This window comes from Anticarsia gemmatalis, chromosome 22 (assembly GCF_050436995.1).
Source record: "Anticarsia gemmatalis isolate Benzon Research Colony breed Stoneville strain chromosome 22, ilAntGemm2 primary, whole genome shotgun sequence".
In the NCBI taxonomy this organism is placed as follows: domain Eukaryota; kingdom Metazoa; phylum Arthropoda; class Insecta; order Lepidoptera; family Erebidae; genus Anticarsia; species Anticarsia gemmatalis.
Window position 1 is genome coordinate 9,150,199 of NC_134766.1, and position 20,726 is coordinate 9,170,924.

Here is a 20,726-nt window from a genome sequence, read left to right on the forward strand (position 1 = left end):
TGTTTGCAAATAAGATAGAATGGATGATGCTATGAGGCAATGTTCGCGATGCTCTAAGTGGTACCACGAAGAATGTGTCGGTTTGACTGCAGAATATACTGATGATTTTCAATGTCCTGATGGATGCGAATAAGGACATTTTTTTAATTTATTAAGACTACTATGCTTTCTATTGCCTTATGTTAATGATTATTGATGTCAAGAATACTAATTTACTTAGTTTAAGTTGATTTTTGAATAGTTTATAGTATAGGCCTTTTTACCCTACCCTATTATAATAAGGCCTAAAGACAGCGTTTTTTTAAAAGTGATATAATGTTTTAGTTTTAAGCTTTAGAAGCTATTTTTTGTTTAAACTCGGTAGTAATATAAGTACATGACTGATTATTATAAAAACTGGTTGATTATATTGGATATTCTTCATTTTATTACAAATCTCCCTTAGCTAGGCCTTAATACCCGCGGGTACCTTACTACATAGAACTGCTTGTTAACGACTTCATAAAAGAAATGGACCAAAAATGTTGTTTTTACATTGCAATATTTTATTATAAAAAAATGTGTAGAGCAATTTAAACATTTTTGTATTTAAGTTAGTTATACTAGGCCTAAAGTACTAAAGTCCAGGACCCTGAGACATAATAATATGTGTACTTTGGCTACATTAGAATACTTTGATCATAGTATAGGATCCCGCTAACAACCTTCACCGAGCTGGTTGTGAAGATGAAAGATATTTTTTATCCTAGTAGGTTGTCTAAAAAAAATCATTTCTGAATATGATTTTTCCTTCTATTACACAGGCTTGGTACATGAAGAAAATCCATCCATTTTTTATTTTAGTTTCCTTTATTAATAATTAAAAACATGTTGGTCAGGAATAGTTGATTATTGTTACAAATAAACATGAACACTGATTTATATATATTATACTGTTTTATTTTCTTCACTCCTGAAGACTCACTATGTGCCATCCATGCCAACCTATCACTGTGTCATGACTATATTCATCCTATTGATAGGTAAAAGGACACATTCTTCTAATATTAGTAAAGCATAGTTCCTTCACCATCACAAGAATGCATTTTTAAGTACAGAACCGCATGACGGCGCAATGGTTAGCGTGTTAACTTGCCGTAGTAACCATAGCGCTGTGTGTACTAGGTTGGAATCCCATGTATGTTCACGTTCATCATAATATTCACGATATTTAACTTGATTTCAGGTGTCTGTGTGTGAGTTTTTGTTCGAGAGATAGCATAGGGCCAGAAGACGGACATGGGACTTTTAATCCCGTTCGACCGCGTTTGTACCCGGTGCGCGGTGGAAGAACAGAACGTGGAGACAACGACACCTAGTAGTTATGAACTCCTGGTAGGTGTGGATCTATTTTTCGAACTAGCGAACCGCTTTGGCTTAAAACTATAAAGGGGTAGTGTATCCGCAATAGATCAGCGGTTAAAGAAGGCGCAGTGGACAAGTATAAATGAGTAGGTATATTTATTATTTTCGAACTTCTTGAAATTATATATTTTATTTAGAGTGAACATTTACAAAACAGATTATTTACAGCATTAAAAATAAGCCAAATTTACACTATGTATACTAACAGATAAAAATTATGGGAAGCGAACTACACGTCGTAATAGCTAGTCTTCCACATCGCTGTCCGGGGTTCATTGGGAACGTTTCCAGAATCCTGGCAGCCACGTTATATGGCAATGCTCAGTCTTAGTCCCAAGAAAAGGCCCCACCACAGTTTGGTGACTTCCTTATAGAGTAAGTGGGCGCTCGGGCCCCATGGTTCCAGCGTCTCGACCCCAAACGGCTCTAACACAAAATCACCAACAACACTTTAGTATTTGCGCCGCTTGAGGTATTGGGCAGCCGCAGCAGCAGCATCGGCCGTCCTTAGAAGAGGAAACGGCGCAAGAGTGTCGACGTATGCATTTATAATGCATCCTACACTATAGGCCGTCCCATCCTCCAAGGCATCGACGACATACCGTCCGGCCTCTGTCCGTCGTCGCGCGCCAGCCCATTAGGTTCTAGGACGGCTGGGATTCCAGCGACGGCAAGAGACCGGCGAATGATGTCTTGAGGAGTGCATGTCTGTCGCTACAACTTGCAAAACTTAAGTTTTGTCTACGACCCGTATTCTTGTGTTGTAAGAAATATTAATAATATATTAAATTGCCAGACTTCGACGACATTTGGTGCACTGATAGAAAGTTAATAACTTTGAACAACACAAAGGATACCTACTATTTACCCCGCGAAATTAATTGAATAAGTACGAATAAAGTCGCGGGCACAAGCCAGTTAATTAATATTTAAGTATAACCAGAAATCATAGCCCACAGCTACTTACACTCATCGGTCAGTAGACGATCTGTGGAAGCAAACCTTGGCGCGGTCAATTCACAGATGGGTTACCGCATTAGGTATTTGAGTCTCTGTGCTATGGAGAGCACGTAAAAAGTCGGTCCCGATTGTTATCCATTAAGATAACACCCTTGAACAACTTTGACGCTAGGTTGACCACTAACTATAGGACAAGAAGAATAAGAATACAAAACAACTTAATATAGAGTAATCCACGTTTATTCAGTGTTCATAAGTGAAGTTAACAAAGACAGGGTATTATTAAGTACATACGAACATTGTTACAACATTATATAATAAATATAAATAATAATACAAAATAATCACGATGTTGATTCAGCTGTGACGCCTAGGAGTTTAGTATTAAAAACAAAATAAAAATGCTTAAACCGGCATACAAAAAATTTGATGTATTAGCGTTAAAGAATGGCAAGGAACCGTATTATGCGCTAGTCCCACTTGTTTTGCCTGGGGCCGTTCAACAGAAAGGCAGACTTCCGAATAATATTATTATAATGTTTATAATACTGAAGTATGATTATAACGAAATATGTATACCGTAACACAAATTATTTTTAATAATAGTATGAATGGTATAGTAGATAATGAAAAACGGGTTTTATAATCCGTTATATGAGTAACATAATATATTATTATGATGTCTGAACTCCACAGACAAATCGATTTGTTCTTGTTGACTCGATAAATATATCGCACTAATAATAAAATACTGCAGAAACTCAAAATACATCGCCACAAATACAACTATACTTAACAGTATAACCATACCCTATTATTTTTATTTATTAATAACAAAATAAATATAATTCCATTTCATTTTAAAAACACAAATAGTATTCAATTTTTTTGTACCCATAATCATAAAGTGATAAACAAGATATTCGTCGATTCTGAAAGAAATTGTATTTTGAGTTACAGCACTATAGTAAGGACAACCAGATGAGATAAATAATGCAAAATAAAAATGCAAACAAAGTGTTCAGGGGTTCAAAACATTTCTATTTGAATAAATTTTTATAAAGTTCGAATTTTAAACAAAACACCAAGTAAATAAATACGAAGATGAAACTAAATGTGTCACTTCGATGAACTTGTTCCCAAAATGGCGGACCAAATATTGACAACTGTTCTACGGTACTGGCTGCTTTCTTGAACCACAAAACACACGACGACGTCTGCTGTCGCCACTACTGCGCGTACGAGTGATAAGGACAGAAATAATAATCGCTCGCTATCGCAATGTAACCTAGTAACGGTCCGCTTGTTTACGTTTTTATCTCGTTCTCGGCCAACCAGGCCTTACTTTAGTCATATTATCGTATAATGTAATATAAAGTGGAATGTTGACAGTTATTTCAATGTAATAAATAATTTTCAGAGAGTTGGAAATAAGTAAAGGCGGCAGTTCCCGCCACGAGACATGAGACCGCGACCAGAGATTGCCATAGTTACTTTAGATTTATTACAACTAGTGGTCGCCCAGTAGTCGAAATTCGACTATAATTCATTTAAATTATAAGTTATTAACTCTTTTTCCACGCATATCTTCTGCCCCCATTACAATGAAAATAACAATTCTTGCGCAAAGGGGTTCAGTCAGACCAATTTTATATATTTATCGTTTCCTTGAACCCGTTAAACCTAAATACTTCGGTGCCCACTGGGAGACTGTATTGCACTTATCGCACGTTCAATAATAAACTGACCGATTACGGTTTAGGTCCAAAATGAGTTAAGCAAACAAAGGAATGCCTTTCAACGCCATCTATCTCTCTCCCTCGGATTTTTTTCGATATCTCGTTTCTAGACTACTAGAGTTACTACTATATCGGTCTCTTTCACTCTCATGCGTTTTCACAATTATTACTATGATTTCGAAAACGTTTTTAATGGTTTCCTACAAATCTAGTTTTTTAGGCCAGTCCCTTATTAAGCGTGTGTTATGGGCTACAGTATTAGTCCACCACACCTTCCGAATAACCATCACCACTACAAAGTCAACTGAACTAGTCCACCGTGGTGACTAACAACAGCCGATTGTATTCTTTACTCCCGCCAACATACCAACCCTAAACCTTCTCACATGTTGACTTCATAGCTTTTACCATAACCCATTTACAAATAATATGAAGACTAAAGCTTTCTACTCACATACTTGGGCCATACGTTCGGTTAGACAGTATTTATCAAACAACATAGCCGATTCGAAGCAATATTGCACTTGCTCGGTGTGTCGATCGTGTAATTCCTTCGTGTGCGAATTGGAGAAAGTTACTAGGTATGCCAAATCGTTTTAAATTTTGATTCAGTAAAGCCTGTACATGTACATGCAAACTAGTTTTTTGTTTTAGCCAAAAATACCAAGTAGTTTTGATTTTACAAGCATTCAAAGTTTTGAAATATCAAGATTTCGAGTCCCGCTAACAGCGTAACGTCATATTACACCGCGTCGCGCGGGCCGTGTCCCGCTTAGTATCGAGTCTCCAGCCGTAGATGTAATAGCTAACACAGTATTTTGTTGGGTTTCCGTCCGGTAATTACATTTATAGTGTAATAATAGTAAATATTATTACTAAGGACTGTGTGAGCCAGACTTAGCATGATGCACAATGACGTCACACCGTCACCGTGCGGTTACAACTTGTTTTACTTATAAATCGGAAACTAATTAACGTATCGACGTAATTCTTTCACTAGTATATTTTATTTTTAACAGAGAATATGGAGTGCTAATAATCAAAATTAGTTAACATTCTCCAATTTTTTTTTCGGACATTTATCTACACATATCCAATTTTACCGAACGGCTGGGACAATAAATTAATGACCGGATTTGTGTGATACAAGCATTATGCGCGTTATATCAAATCAGCATAGTAAACATCAATAAACAATGCATACATACAAACATACACCTTTGACCAATAAGAGTAATCAGAGACCAAAGCAATGTAATTAAAAAATAATGCTTTTCTAACAACTTTAATATCATTGTAGCTTTATTAAATTTATCTTATAATAATTACCGTTTTTATTACGTAAGAGATTCAACATAATATTAGCAATTAAACCTAGCGGAAGTTTGTTGATCTAATAGTCGCGAGTAGCAGGTGAAGAAGGATTTAATGATTTTAAACTCTCGCGACTTGTACTCATAATATTATAATGTCTATAATGACTATAATGACGGGTCTTGATTGAAAATTAAAGGTTAGAAGACCTTATTTGTTTACCCGACGTTTCGATCGTATTGTACAGACTATGGTGATAGGCAGACTGCTGCAGCTAGGGTTGCTAGACGCCCGGGATTTTGGGACTGTCCCTAAATTTTGCGTGTTATCCCGTGTCCAGTAATTTTACTTTGCTGTCCCGGAATTAAAAAAATACATTTTTTTTACAAAGTTACGATGCTATGGCGATTATCGTTGGTCATTCCTACTTAGTATAGTCTCGGACCGGAGACAAAAACGAATTCCATTCGTGGTTACAGAAATATTTAGGAAATGATCAGTCCGGATCTGGCAACCCTAGCTGCAAGTGCCGGCTGAATTTATCACACCTGCTACTTACTTTAATATTTACTGCTATTATGAAATTATATGATCATTATTATATACTCGTAGCGTTCGTTTAGCTCTACACTCAGGTCGTTATAAACGTGCGAACTACATCTTAATCAAAAGAATCATAGGAATGTGACTATGTAAGTGCGGAAGAAAGTCTCTTCGCACGTTTTAAAAAGGCCGGATTATAATAATATCATACGGAATATGAAAAATGAGATATGAATTAAATCACACGAATCATGAATATTATTTAATATGACTACGAATTAGGGCAAAAAATACCTACAAATTCAAAAAGAGTTAGTATAATAAAATATTTTAATTTTTTTCTCGTGACAAACGCCTATTAGATCATCAATTACCGCTAGGTAGGTAACCGTTATAAAAGCTATCGGAATGTTTTATTTTAAAACCGTTAGATGGCACCACTAGTGGGATGCAACAAGGCTGGCAACCAGTCTTACCGAAGGGTATCGTGTTATATCCCAGGTAACAGGGTTGTGGAGGTCCGATAGGTAGTCGCTCCATGTAAAACACTGGTATTCAGCTGCATCCGGTGAGACTGGAAGCCGACTCCGACATAGTTTGGAAGAAAGGCTACGCTGATAATTATACATACAGTTCTCTGAGTACATCAATGACGTCACATGTGCAACAGTGGCGCCGTCTTACGGTTGAAAGCAACAGAGGCCGTAACCAGATTATACAAAACAACGATATATTGCTCACTTGCGACGATAATGTGACATTTCGAAAACGTCAATTTTACAGTTTCATTTTTAAACTTTTAATCGTCGTTGCTACACTGCGATAGTTGCGTCACTTTCTCTCGTTACGCCGCCATTTTTGGAGTAAATAATATCGCGTTTTTGTAGAATAAAGAGCGCATTAAGGCGGTTTCGAATAACTAAATATAAAAATTTTGAATTTTTCGATTTATCACTTTGTCGTCGCAAGTGAGCGATATGTATACACCACAAAAATACATACCTTGATGATAATTTTACTATTTGACTGCTGTCCCACTACTGGGCAACGATCTCTTACCGGAGTGGGTTAGGCCTTGAGTCCACCACGCTGGTTAAATGAATTGGGGACTTTGTATACCCTCAAAAATAGTTTTAAAGAACTCTCAGTCATGCAAAGTTACACGATGTTTTCTTCCACCGTTAAAACAACTACAAGTCACAGTTATTGTGTACGAAAGAGACGAATGAAGTCACACCTTAGTAACGCAATCTTGTTATTTACAACGCATCGTTTACTATAGCTCGACAACTTAGTAGAGAGCATGTGAGAGGCACGGGGGCTATGACCATAACTTTTATTTTTTTGAACAGAAAATTCAGAAAAGACTTTTTGGCCCTACCGAACTTCGTAACCGAAATCGAGACTCAATACTAAGTTGTTGGACTATAGATGTAGTTCTATATACATTCGACACAGTACAATTTTATATTTTTATATGTATCGATGAACGAAATTCATTGTTTCAAACACAATATCAGTAGAATCTCCTTCAAGGTATGTATTTCTATAGTTTAACAATAATGAATATATTCTATGTCAAAATTGTGCAGACGACGTCATAATAGGCCTGAATTCACATATTTCTTGTTCACCGCAAGCCGTTTGTGGGGTAAGCAACGTTAACGCGGTCGTAACACGGATGGGTGGGCGTGTACTCGAGGCTCTCGTGGGTGCTCGCAGACGCCGCCTGCACGCGGCAGTATCAACATTAAGTTAAACCTTCAACACTACACACTACAACAGCTATGTGAATGTTTCCTGAAACAAACAATGAAACAATTTAAAAAACATTTTTGTTTCGTTCAGCGGTTGATTTGTGAAATATCATATACCACATAATCTTATATATAAAATTCTCGCGTCACAGTTTTCGTTGCCATACTCCTCCGAAACGGCTTGACCGATTCTCATGAAATTTGGTGAGCATATTGAGTAGGCTTGGGAATCGGCCAACATCTATTTTTCACACCCCTAAGTGAAACTATTTTTTTTTATTTTATATGGCAAAACAACGTTTGCCGGGTCAGCTAGTAATCTATATAAATAAAATGAATCACCGAAATGTATGTACGGCGTACGTACATAACTTTTGAACAACTAAACCGAATTGGATATTTCTTTTTCAACATTTTTGTAAATGTCGAGCAAGGTACGATGGGATCGAAATTCCCACGGGAACGGAATCAACAGGATGAAATTGTACTATACCTGGACAAAGATGGGCTAGTCCGCCAGTAAAATATAAATAAATATCATATCAAAAGGAAAAAACTACTATTTGAAATTTCAGATTAAAATGAACCAGCCATATTTCAATGTCATTAGAGTCGTATTTTGCACTAATACTTTGTGCTTTATGTCAGGAATTCTGTCTACGACCTACGTGCTTTAAGTGTCATCTCTTAGGTTAGTACTAGGGTAGGTTAGGTTAGGCTTCGGTGACCGGTCAGCCCGTGACCACGGTCAATGTAATTGGTTCGAAACGTCGAGAAAACAAATAAGGTACTCTAATTATATATAATACCTTTAATTTTCAATCGCTTTTAAGACCCGTTACATTATAATATTATGAGTACCAGTCGCGAGAGTTTAAAATCTTTAAATTATACTACGAAACAACTAACACAAGAGGAAGGCGTAAGTGGGCGTGGCGCGTGCCATATAAAGTATGTGCAGTTATACCTACCCTAGTACTAACCTAAGCGTTTAAGACCCGTTACATTATAATATTACGTGTACAAATCGCGAGAGTTTAAAAAGTAGTGATTAAGGTCCGTGGCGCAGTGGTTAAGGTCGCCACGCCGATACCATTGCGTCGGGAGGTCGTGGGTTCGATTCCCAGACGGAGCAATTATTTGTGCGATCCACAAATAAATGTTTCGGGTCTGGTTGTGCTTTGTGTCCGTTGTTTGTACGTTTGTGAAAGAGCCCGCGACACAAGAGCAATTCTTAGTGCGGGAGTTGTTTTTTTAAAAAAGAAAAAGGTGATACTTGCCTAGTAGAGGAACAGCTCTGGGAAGTACTTGGTGTATGGCGGCACGCTCTGCTGGTAGGACTTGTGTCCGGCCGGCGAGCACGAGCCCGACACCGGCAGCAGCGGCTCCTCCGAGATCGAGTTGAATATCTCCTCCAACTTGTCCTTTATCTCGTACTAAATCAATCATCCATATTAGTTAATACGAATCCGCACATAACTTTTGAAATACACAAATCGGAAAATTTATAAACCAATTTTTTTTTCATTTACTTTTCACTTATTTGAAATCGTCATAATATTTTTTATCTAAAACTCTGCATAATAAACTCTGTGTTTTTAATCGGCATTATTAGCTGCTTTAAAACAAAAATTCCACAAGTCAATACATCAAAATTCCTTTTAATTAAAAAAATACATAATTTTTTAAAAGACGTCCAGCAATTTCGTACTATAATTAATAAAAAAATCACTTAAGACTTTTCTAAATAATCGGATAAAGTGTTATTTTTTAAAATGAAAAGGGGTTATTTAAATTTAGATTTGCGGCACTTTTGTTTTAAAGCACCGGTATGTTGATGCAACAATGTAATATGAGTGAGTGTAGGGCGTGTTACAGCGGTACCTTGGGCTGCGTGATGTGCAGCAGGTGGTCGAAGGGCGCGGTGCGGAAGGCGTTGTTGAGCGTGGCGCGGCGGCGCTCGGCGTCGCGGCGCTCGGCGTCGCTGGGCCCGCCCGCCGCGCGCCGCAGCGCCTCCAGGCTCACGCCCTCGCCGCCGCCCGCCGCCTGCGGACCAGCGACACGGCTTAGTGTTCTAATCGAATCATAATCATTTATTGTTTTGACTGCACCTATATCGCTGGACGCTACGCCGCTACGGTTGCGTCGGGTGGTCACGGTTTCGATTCCCACACGGAACGATTATTAAGATGAGAAGACCACGAATTCGGTAGGCGAACCGAATTCATTTGCAGAATCGATTCTCGCTACTCACGACCGAACCGAACGGTCTTCGAGTGCACATGGACTAACTTAAATAAATCGCAGCTGTGTGAAATTCACTTACGCTCGGCTGTCGTCTATCGCGTCTCATGTAATGTGAACTGAAACAGCGCACGTCCTCGTGGCCCCAGTGCCAGAAGTCATTGTCACTGCGCTACACGGGGAAGGATAGCTTAGAATAAGGAAAGGATAGGTTAGGATATGGATAGCTTAATATATAGATAGCTTAGAATACGGATATTTTAGAATACGGATAGCTTAGGATACGGATAGTTTAAGATACGAAAAGTTTAGGATACGGATAGCTAAGGATACGGTAATTAGGATACAGATAGCTAAGGATACGGATATTTTATGCTCTGGATAGCTTAGGTAACGACACTGTCGTAAAACATCGACTAATTCAGTAATTCTAGTACAGTATAGTGGCCAGGGCTTCCCAGAGTGTAACCCAAAGATACTTGTGTTGGGATAGCCTCGTTCTTCTTACGTTATCTTAAGTGTTCATTCACGTTGACTCGCGGGCGCGGTCACGAAATATCAAACATATGGCGTAGTTCTCAAGTGTTCACGTACAAACCGTTCGCGCGGTCTAAGTAGCGGGCGAGCTAGCGGCGTCGCGCGCGCTCGCGGCAATATCAAACGCGTGAAGATGTTCGTGTGTGTTCATGTCGCACTAGCGGTGGCGGGCGCGATTCACTCGCGACGTCAAGTGAGTTCAACCAGTTTGAGCCAGTTTGAGCCAGTTTGAGCTTGTCGCTAGAAACAAACGCCTGGCGGCCAACGTGAACACAAATCGCCACGTCCCCGCGCTCGCGACCGCCACCGCACCCGCGCGTTCCAACGTGAACAAGCACTAACAGTTAAGAGTTATAAGAACCAACGCGATAAATGTATACTATTCCCGGGCGAAGCCGGTTTCTATAACTAACCGGAGCTTACACGTTTATTAGTAAGATAGTATATGTATTACGTAAATGCCAAAGTTCTGCATAGACGGTCGGTGGTTGTGGTTATATTTCTCTGTGAACATCCTGTATTCCTCGTCCAAGTCATCGTATTGTGTTTGCTGGAGAACAATTATTATTACTATCCCACTGTTGGACTTAACTACTCCTTATTTTAATCTAGTTCAATATAACAGGGATGTTCCCTAATTTCTACTACAGGCGGTAAATGGACACTTCAAAATAACTAGAGCAAGGAATTTGTGCACAAATACAATACCTAATAGGTATCTTATTTCACTCTTTTTAACCGACTGCCACAGAGAGGATGGTAATGTTTTTTTCTTTTTTTGATAACTCCCGCACTAAGAATTGCTCTTGTGTCGCGGGGATTTTGACAAACCTACAAACAGCGGACACAAAGAGCAACCAGACCCGTAACAACTATTTGTGGATCGCACAATTATTTGTTCCGTGTGGAAAACGAACCCATGACCACTCGCGACAAAAGTGGATTTTTTAGTACGGGAGTTGTCTTTTAAAAATAACATAAAATAATTCAAATAAAATAAAATTAAATGAATGTGTGTATAGTTACCCGCTGCACGCCGGGCGAGCTGTTAGCGCTGTCGAGCTCATTGAGCGGGCCCGCCGTGATGTCCGCAAGACTGTCGCGACCCTGCGCCGCGCCTGACATACGACAACACAATACATTATTAACTCATCCATACTAATATTACCATACCTTACCATACTAATATTATAAATGCGAAAGTAACTCTGTCTGTCTGTCTGTTACTCAATCACGCCTAAACTACTGAACCAATCTGCATGAAATTTGGTATGGAGATATTTTGATACCCGAGAAAGGACATAGGCTACTTTATCCCGGGAAAATGACGTATTCCCATGGGAAAATTCAGGCGGCGGACGAAGTCGCGTGTAAAAGCTAGTACATTATAAATTCATACATACATACATATTACATAAAAACACACCTGTTTCTAATAGGGATAGGCCTAAGACGAAGGCCTACTTGGAACAAAAAAATTTAAAAAATACCTATAAAATTACATTATAGCAGTGATAGGGACATCCCACGCAAGTGGTCGCAGGTTCGAACCCGAGGCAACACACCAATGACTTTTCGAAGTTATGTGTGTATTAGAAATAATTATCACATGCTCCAACGGTGAAGGAAAACATCGTGAGGAAACCTTGCATGCCTAAAATTTGTTTAATACATTTATTGAGGGCATGCAAAATCCCTAACCCGCACTCGCTCAGCGTTTCGGACTCGAGGCTTGTCAAGCATCTCCTCTCAAACGAGGGGGTACCTTCGTTTGGGAGGAGACGCATGCCCTGCAATGAGACAGTAAAGGGTTAAAAAAAGAAATACTTTTCTTTACGTTGATTGTCAAAGTTGTTCAAGCCGCCCGAGAGACCTTTGACGTGACCTTAACGTTTGTTATCTTGGTAGACAACAACCGAGACCGACTTTTAACGTGCCTTCCGAAGCACGGAGAGAGTTCAAATAACACTACGCGGTCACCCATCCACGGAGCCCGCGCTGTAGGGCGACGCGGCCGCCAGCTTGCTGCACTCCAGCCCGCTCGCCTTCACGCACATCTGACAAAGTACTGACCGGCCTCGACCCAGCTGTGTCGGTGCGGCGCGGCCACGGAGCCCGCGCTGTAGGGCGACGCGGCCGCCAGCTTGCTGCACTCCAGCCCGCTCGCCTTCACGCACATCTGACAAAGTACTGACCGGCCTCGACCCAGCTGTGTCGGTGCGGCGCGGCCACGGAGCCCGCGCTGTAGGGCGACGCGGCCGCCAGCTTGCTGCACTCCAGCCCGCTCGCCTTCACGCACATCTGACAAAGTACTGACCGGCCTCGACCCAGCTGTGTCGGTGCGGCGCGGCCACGGAGCCCGCGCTGTAGGGCGACGCGGCCGCCAGCTTGCTGCACTCCAGCCCGCTCGCCTTCACGCACATCTGACAAAGTACTGACCGGCCTCGACCCAGCTGTGTCGGTGCGGCGCGGCCACGGAGCCCGCGCTGTAGGGCGACGCGGCCGCCAGCTTGCTGCACTCCAGCCCGCTCGCCTTCACGCACATCTGACAAAGTACTGACCGGCCTCGACCCAGCTGTGTCGGTGCGGCGCGGCCACGGAGCCCGCGCTGTAGGGCGACGCGGCCGCCAGCTTGCTGCACTCCAGCCCGCTCGCCTTCACGCACATCTGACAAAGTACTGACCGGCCTCGACCCAGCTGTGTCGGTGCGGCGCGGCCACGGAGCCCGCGCTGTAGGGCGACGCGGCCGCCAGCTTGCTGCACTCCAGCCCGCTCGCCTTCACGCACATCTGACAAAGTACTGACCGGCCTCGACCCAGCTGTGTCGGTGCGGCGCGGCCACGGAGCCCGCGCTGTAGGGCGACGCGGCCGCCAGCTTGCTGCACTCCAGCCCGCTCGCCTTCACGCACATCTGACAAAGTACTGACCGGCCTCGACCCAGCTGTGTCGGTGCGGCGCGGCCACGGAGCCCGCGCTGTAGGGCGACGCGGCCGCCAGCTTGCTGCACTCCAGCCCGCTCGCCTTCACGCACATCTGACAAAGTACTGACCGGCCTCGACCCAGCTGTGTCGGTGCGGCGCGGCCACGGAGCCCGCGCTGTAGGGCGACGCGGCCGCCAGCTTGCTGCACTCCAGCCCGCTCGCCTTCACGCACATCTGACAAAGTACTGACCGGCCTCGACCCAGCTGTGTCGGTGCGGCGCGGCCACGGAGCCCGCGCTGTAGGGCGACGCGGCCGCCAGCTTGCTGCACTCCAGCCCGCTCGCCTTCACGCACATCTGACAAAGTACTGACCGGCCTCGACCCAGCTGTGTCGGTGCGGCGCGGCCACGGAGCCCGCGCTGTAGGGCGACGCGGCCGCCAGCTTGCTGCACTCCAGCCCGCTCGCCTTCACGCACATCTGACAAAGTACTGACCGGCCTCGACCCAGCTGTGTCGGTGCGGCGCGGCCACGGAGCCCGCGCTGTAGGGCGACGCGGCCGCCAGCTTGCTGCACTCCAGCCCGCTCGCCTTCACGCACATCTGACAAAGTACTGACCGGCCTCGACCCAGCTGTGTCGGTGCGGCGCGGCCACGGAGCCCGCGCTGTAGGGCGACGCGGCCGCCAGCTTGCTGCACTCCAGCCCGCTCGCCTTCACGCACATCTGACAAAGTACTGACCGGCCTCGACCCAGCTGTGTCGGTGCGGCGCGGCCACGGAGCCCGCGCTGTAGGGCGACGCGGCCGCCAGCTTGCTGCACTCCAGCCCGCTCGCCTTCACGCACATCTGACAAAGTACTGACCGGCCTCGACCCAGCTGTGTCGGTGCGGCGCGGCCACGGAGCCCGCGCTGTAGGGCGACGCGGCCGCCAGCTTGCTGCACTCCAGCCCGCTCGCCTTCACGCACATCTGACAAAGTACTGACCGGCCTCGACCCAGCTGTGTCGGTGCGGCGCGGCCACGGAGCCCGCGCTGTAGGGCGACGCGGCCGCCAGCTTGCTGCACTCCAGCCCGCTCGCCTTCACGCACTCGCACAGCGCCATCTGACCAAGTCATCAATCAATATATTATGTAAAACCTTTCCCGACCTGACTGACTGACTGACTCGCCTACTAATGGACAACGCACAGCCGAAATTACCGAGCGTACAAAGTCGAAATTTGGTATGAAGATTCCTTAGGCTGATTTTAGTCTCACGCCGACGGCACGCGCACCGTCAGCGCTGATAGCCGAAATATATGAACTTCTAGGAAGCGTTTTTAAATGACGCGTAGCTATCAGCGACCGGACGTCGTCAGCGCGTACAGTTTTTGGGATAGATAGTAGCAGCAAAGCAGCAATAATTAACACACTCCGCATTTTGGTCGTCGTCTGTACAGTAAGGCGGTCAATACGATACTAAAACGAGCCACACTGAGCCTCAGCGCTGCCAAACTACGCGCTGAGCTATGAGCGCTGACGGTAAGCGTGAGACTAAAATCAGCCTTACGAAGTGTAGAGGAGCACTAAGAGATGATTTTCGGAAATTCGAAAAAAAAAGGGAGTAAAAGGGGGAATAACATCAAATCATTTTATACCAAAGGAAGAGGAACAATTTATTTTCAAATCGCTCTCCTCTAGCTCAATTCTCTACTACTATCAAGTATCGACAACCGTCTAGCTATCGAAAAATTTTATATGAACATCTGATCAGTGCCTCTAGCGAACGAGGTAGAAACTATTTCGGCAGTACATTTGAAATGTCGAACTCTCGATACTTGATGGTTCGAATTGTCGAGAATTGCGCTACTTAGTCCGGTCAATTTAGACATTCGAAGTTACATAAAGTCCGAACAAGATGAATTTCAGTGAAATTGTTCAAAACATAATTATGAACAATTTCTAGAAGTTCCCCATCATTCCCGTGCATTGAAAAAGATTTTTCAAGGTCAAAGGTAAAAAATGAGTGTTTCGCGATTTTCAGCAAAACGGTTAGTTTTATCATAAAAGTACCTGTGACAAAATTGTAGATCATAAAATTATCAATAAAAAAGTATAAATACTTTTGTCTTACGAGCCACCGTTTCTGATATATATCGATTAAAAAAGTTATTAAAAATTCTTATTGTCATAATATGCACACGTTTCCACGCCACTGATACTCGTAAGGTAAAGTACTCAACGTGATTTTTTTAATGTTGTTTCTCAAGTAGTCTAATAAATCTTATTACCCTAACTTATACTTAGTAGTTATCAATAAGATCGATCTACTAATACGAAACTATTAGTGAGTGAAGCATAGTACCTGGTCCATCATGAGGTAGGGCAGCTTGGCGGGCATCTTGGCGGGCGTGAGGTCCTCGTAGTCCTCCCGCAGCGGAGGCAGCAGCTGCGGGGCCTCCTCGCGACGAGCCGACACTATCTGTTATGAATAAAAAAAAAACTTATCTACAACATACCATAAGTTCCTCATGTCACTGTTTGTATACGTGAAGCAAAAACTTCGGACCCCTTTTTACGAAAATTACGCGGACGCAGAAGTATGAAACTTGGCACACTTGTAGTTTATGTGTAGGAGAAGTGCAGAACGCTAATATTTTGTAATAACATTGCTTATAAAGTACATTAGCTACAGGTAGAGATAGTATAATACGAGTAGGCGAGCACCTTGTGGATGTAGTCGGCGAGGCGCGGCAGCACGCACACGTGCGGCACGAGCGCGGCCAGCGCCAGCGCCACGGCCTGCAGCTGGCACTGCTGCGACACCGACAGCACTGGGTTGGACAGACCTGACTGCTGGATCCTGAACATATACTACACGTTACCACCGTGCCCAGAAGAGTGCGATCTCACTATGTCGTGACGACAGATAATCGTGTAGTTTCAAGTGTTAAATGGAGATGTTTACATATAGGTAGAACGACACGACTTAGTGTCGTCTACATTTTTTGCAGTGACAACAGATTATCGTGACAGTGGGGACTAGATACGACAGTCACTAAACGATAAATTAGTTGTTACGACATAGTGGGAATGCGCCCGAAGAGGCGAATTCGCCGCAATTTACTAGCGCGTATATCGCACGAATATTCCGTTTAGAAGAAGCGTGCCGACGTGTAAAATATTGCACGTTTTTTGAACACGCGCGAAAATTGCACAATGTATGGGCCGCCTCGTGCCTTGGTAACGCGCGAACGAATTTGAGCAAATCGATTGGCGGTGAATTTTCCTCTTCTGGATACGGACATAAGTTTGTTGTAGGTTCGCAATTCCTTCACTGATTGACACTAATTTACCGGTTATGTATAAGTAAATAGCCTTTATCTTGCGAATGGTTATCTGTCCCACTGGACTGTGAAAAAATTGAGTGTGTATATGTGTATTGTATACCCACTTGGCCACAAAGTTCTGCACAGTTGGCTGGTTTCCATGAAACTGGCCACCCTAGCCAAACACTAGTCAGGAGGACATGTCGCACTAATAATACAATAGTGCTGTAACTCAAAATACAACTTTTATCAGAATCGACGAATAACTTGTTCATTTCTCCTTATTATGGGCACAAAAAAACTAAATACACTTTGTGTTTTAAAAATGAAACAGTAGAGATTATTTTGTAGAAAAATATGGTGTAGTTATAGGGTAAAGCCTTTTTTTTTTTTTGCGTCAGGAAAATGCATTACTGCATGTCCCGCCCCAGGGAGGAAAGCGGGGGTCTGTCGTGCTCTCCCGCCGGCAAGGCGTTCCGGCTAACTTGGGCATACCGACTAAAAACCTGATGGTGTTCCTTCAACAGTCATCATAACGTGGCCAGGACGCGGTACCTCCATTTGGATACTCCACGTCCCAGATAGTGTAAAGCCTAGTTGAAGTTGTGTCGATGTATTTTGAGGTCCTACACTATTGTATTATTGGAGCAAATACATATTTATTAGAGACAAGTAAAGTGCTCACGCGAGTATAAGTTGTAGTATATCACAGACGGTCTCTTCGGAGCCCAGTTCGATGCAGATGAGCGCCAGCGTCGTGTATATGGCCTCGATGTTTTCCATACTGTTCGACTCTAACTGCAGTCCTGTAATATAACATACTTGTAGGCAGTATTGGGCAAAATGTAATCTAACTACTGATTACTAACTACGACTACATAAAGTAATTAGTAATCATAACTACAAACTACATAAAAAAATCGAAAAATGTAGTTAAAAATTTGACTACTAACTACTAATTGTAGTTGAAATTTCGATTACCTGATTACTTTTTATAACTACATATTTAAAATAATTTTGCGTCATTAAAAAAGGAAACACGCGCGATAGTCGTTCATGTAAGTACATGAACGACGATCGCGCGTGTTTCGACTTGTCGTTTGGTAGGTAGTTAGAGCATCGCGTTGTAGTCGCGTGTGTTAGAGCAAGAGCGCACTATAGCACGCTCTCGCTTTTTTTATGCAGCCCTATTCCAAAACATATGTTACTTTTTACACATTACATGTTTATATAATTGCAAAATATAAGTTCATAAAACATAAATAATCAGTAATTATAACTACTAGATTGCAGCAATCAAATTAACAACTATTCAATGTAGTTTGATTACTGTAGTTAATTTTTTGAGAATTACATGTAGTTACGATTACATGTAATCATAACTACATGTAGTTAACTACTTTTAATCGTAATTAGTAATCAGATTACTAAATTGTAGTTAACTACGCCCTACACTGCTTGTAGGAAATACTAGAAGTTAAAGGTTAGGATTTGTTCACCCGACGTTTCGATCGAATTCATATCGTGGGACTAAATATCGTAGGACAACTCACACACGGTCATTTGATTCCAAACTAAGCAGAGCTTGTATTATGGTAACCAAATAACTGATAAACATACTTATATACTTCTTAATACATACTTATATAGATACATTAACAACCAGGCTCAGAACATATACTCGTGCTCATCACACAAAGATTTGTCCCGGGTGGGATTCGAACCCACCACACGTGGCGCTACGGTTGTTGCGGCGAGGTGACCGCTTAACCCACTGCGCCAAACGTGCAGTTATATTCGACCGTGGTCACTGGCTGACTGATGTGGCTGCTAAGCGTCGTCTCCTTGCGGCGCGAGTTTCGACGCCTACCCTCACTTGGTTATCACTAAGTGTACATTGTTCGGAATTGTCGGTACTTCGACACACAACACTAATGACGTCTTTACACTGGCGCGTTACGTCATTCCGGCGACGGCGGCAAATGATGACAGGATTCCACGTAGATGATAAACGGTATCCATCATATTCTTTTATCATCTTTTTGGCTAGACGTGAAGACGGAAGGTGGACCAAAGCAATCACTGAGGTGGCCATGGAATGGGCAAAGGTCTCAAGGAAGGCCTCCAACTAGATGGTCGGACGACATTGTTAAATGTGTAGGGCCGAAATGGATTAGACAAGCGGAGGACCCTATAAAGTGGCGTGCTGAGGGGGAGGCCTATACTCAACAGTGGGTGGATACGGGCTGATTAGATAGATAGATCCATCTTTCCGGTTGAAATTAGTTTTCAACATTAGTTTAAGACCCGTTGCATTATAATATTATGTGTACTAGTCGCGAGATCGCGACTCCAGGAAGCCTGCAGCAACTTGAAAAAGCTATAGTAAGTTCTGGGAGGAACTAGGATGGCTGGAGTGAGGGTGAATCAACGCAACAATGTAAGAGGGTAGATACACGCACAAAGGCCCAATTAGGAGGCTAAGTGCGGAAAAAGCTCAGGAAACCTAACCTAACCTAACCTAGTCGCGAGATTTAAAAACATTAATACCAGAAGTAAAAGCAAATAAAAGAAAAATACCAAACTGTATCACTATAAGTCACAAAATGTACTAAAGCTCGTGGCTTAATTAACAACAGCAGTGGATCGATGTCTGAGTTTAAGCTACGCTTGCCGCGGTGGTTCTGTGGATGGGTGACCATCTTATACATATCGAGTTCCTCCGTGCTTCGGAAGGCACGTTAAATTGTGGGTTCAGGCTGTAATTTTCAAAGATCTTTGACAGTTATTAACAGTAGTCAGAAGTCTGGAAGTCTGACAACCAGTCTTACCGAAAGGTATCGTGTTATAACCCAGGTAACTGGGTTGTGGAGGTCAGACAGACAGTCGCACCATGTAAAATACTGGTATTCAGCTGCATCCAGTAAGACTGGAAGCTGACTCCGACATAGGTGGAAGAAAGGCCAGACTGATAGTTGGATATTTTCTTGAGAGTATGATACATACCGTCATACAGCGAGCTGAACAGCGCGTAGCCATGCTTGTTGATAAATATGAGGTCTTGTCGAGAACACTTCTCTACAGCTAGGCCTAGCTCTGCATACTCCACACTGTAAATATCAATAAAATAAATAAATGTTTTCTTTTTAGAGTTAACTTCCCTACTAAGAATTGTTCTTGTATCGCGGGGACTTTAATAAATATAAGCAACGAACACAAAGTACATCCAGAATTCCAGACATGAAACAACAATTTTAAATCGTACAAATATTTGTTTCGACACGACGCGTGACGTCACAATTTGTACTGTACAAATAGTTGTTTCGTGTGGGAACCGAACTTAGCTCGTCCTAACGTACTAGTAGTGGCGTTACGATAACCCACTGCGTCACGGAAGCTATCTATATTAGTATTGCGTAGGTGCTGCCGGACAGCTCGAACGTTTAGAAATATGACGTAGTGACGTCACAATTTAGTTTTTTGGTATCTAATAAGTAACTAATAAAATGTTTTAGGAAGAATACTGTGGGACATGTATAATAATAAGTAGTAGTGCTTTAGACAGTTGTCCCACCGCCAATGATGAACGAGAAACGAGTAGAGCTAGAAACAATAAAAGAGTTGACGATCAGCGGGAAGCGAGTGTAGTTTCGATAGTTTTGTCGCCGCGCTATAAGCGAGTGTGTAAGTGCGACGAGCGATTACTCGCGCCACTTGTCAATGTCCGACAATATCGTTCTCTGTGGGACACAAGTGAGTTCGCTAAACGAGTATCGCTGAGCGAGTTTATTTTTGACAGCTTGTCGCTTAGCAACAAAACTAGTAAAGCGAGTCGTCGCCGGCAGTGTGAACAGTCAGCGATCAACTTTGTAAATGCATCTCTTTTATTTACACGGAATGTTATATCTATTGTACTTTTCTTGAGCGAGAAAATAGTAGATAGTTAATCGTTTATTCGCCGTTGGTGGGACAACTGACTATATAATAATAAGCAGTAGTGCA

General features: G+C 42.8%; 1 protein-coding gene across 3 annotated transcripts in view; it reads right to left on the bottom strand.

Moving 5' to 3' along the window:
* Window positions 1-2,586: 2,586 nt before the first annotated feature.
* Window positions 2,587-20,726, bottom strand: part of stmA (Protein EFR3 homolog stmA) — a 43,251-nt gene continuing 25,111 nt past the window's right edge. The window contains exons 12-20 of one of the 3 annotated variants that reach the window (XM_076128999.1): window positions 19,731-19,834; window positions 17,410-17,530; window positions 16,123-16,258; window positions 15,761-15,877; window positions 14,402-14,519; window positions 11,525-11,616; window positions 9,602-9,763; window positions 8,998-9,153; window positions 2,587-7,760 (exon numbers count right to left, since the gene is read on the bottom strand). In XM_076128999.1, coding sequence (XP_075985114.1) covers window positions 8,998-9,153; window positions 9,602-9,763; window positions 11,525-11,616; window positions 14,402-14,519; window positions 15,761-15,877; window positions 16,123-16,258; window positions 17,410-17,530; window positions 19,731-19,834 — 1,006 coding nt within the window. In that variant the 3' untranslated portion in view covers window positions 2,587-7,760. Of the gene's footprint in view, window positions 7,761-8,997; window positions 9,154-9,601; window positions 9,764-11,524; window positions 11,617-12,674; window positions 14,520-15,760; window positions 15,878-16,122; window positions 16,259-17,409; window positions 17,531-19,730; window positions 19,835-20,726 lie in introns of those variants that run through there. The other 2 variants (XM_076128997.1, XM_076128998.1) reach the window with 2 other exon arrangements.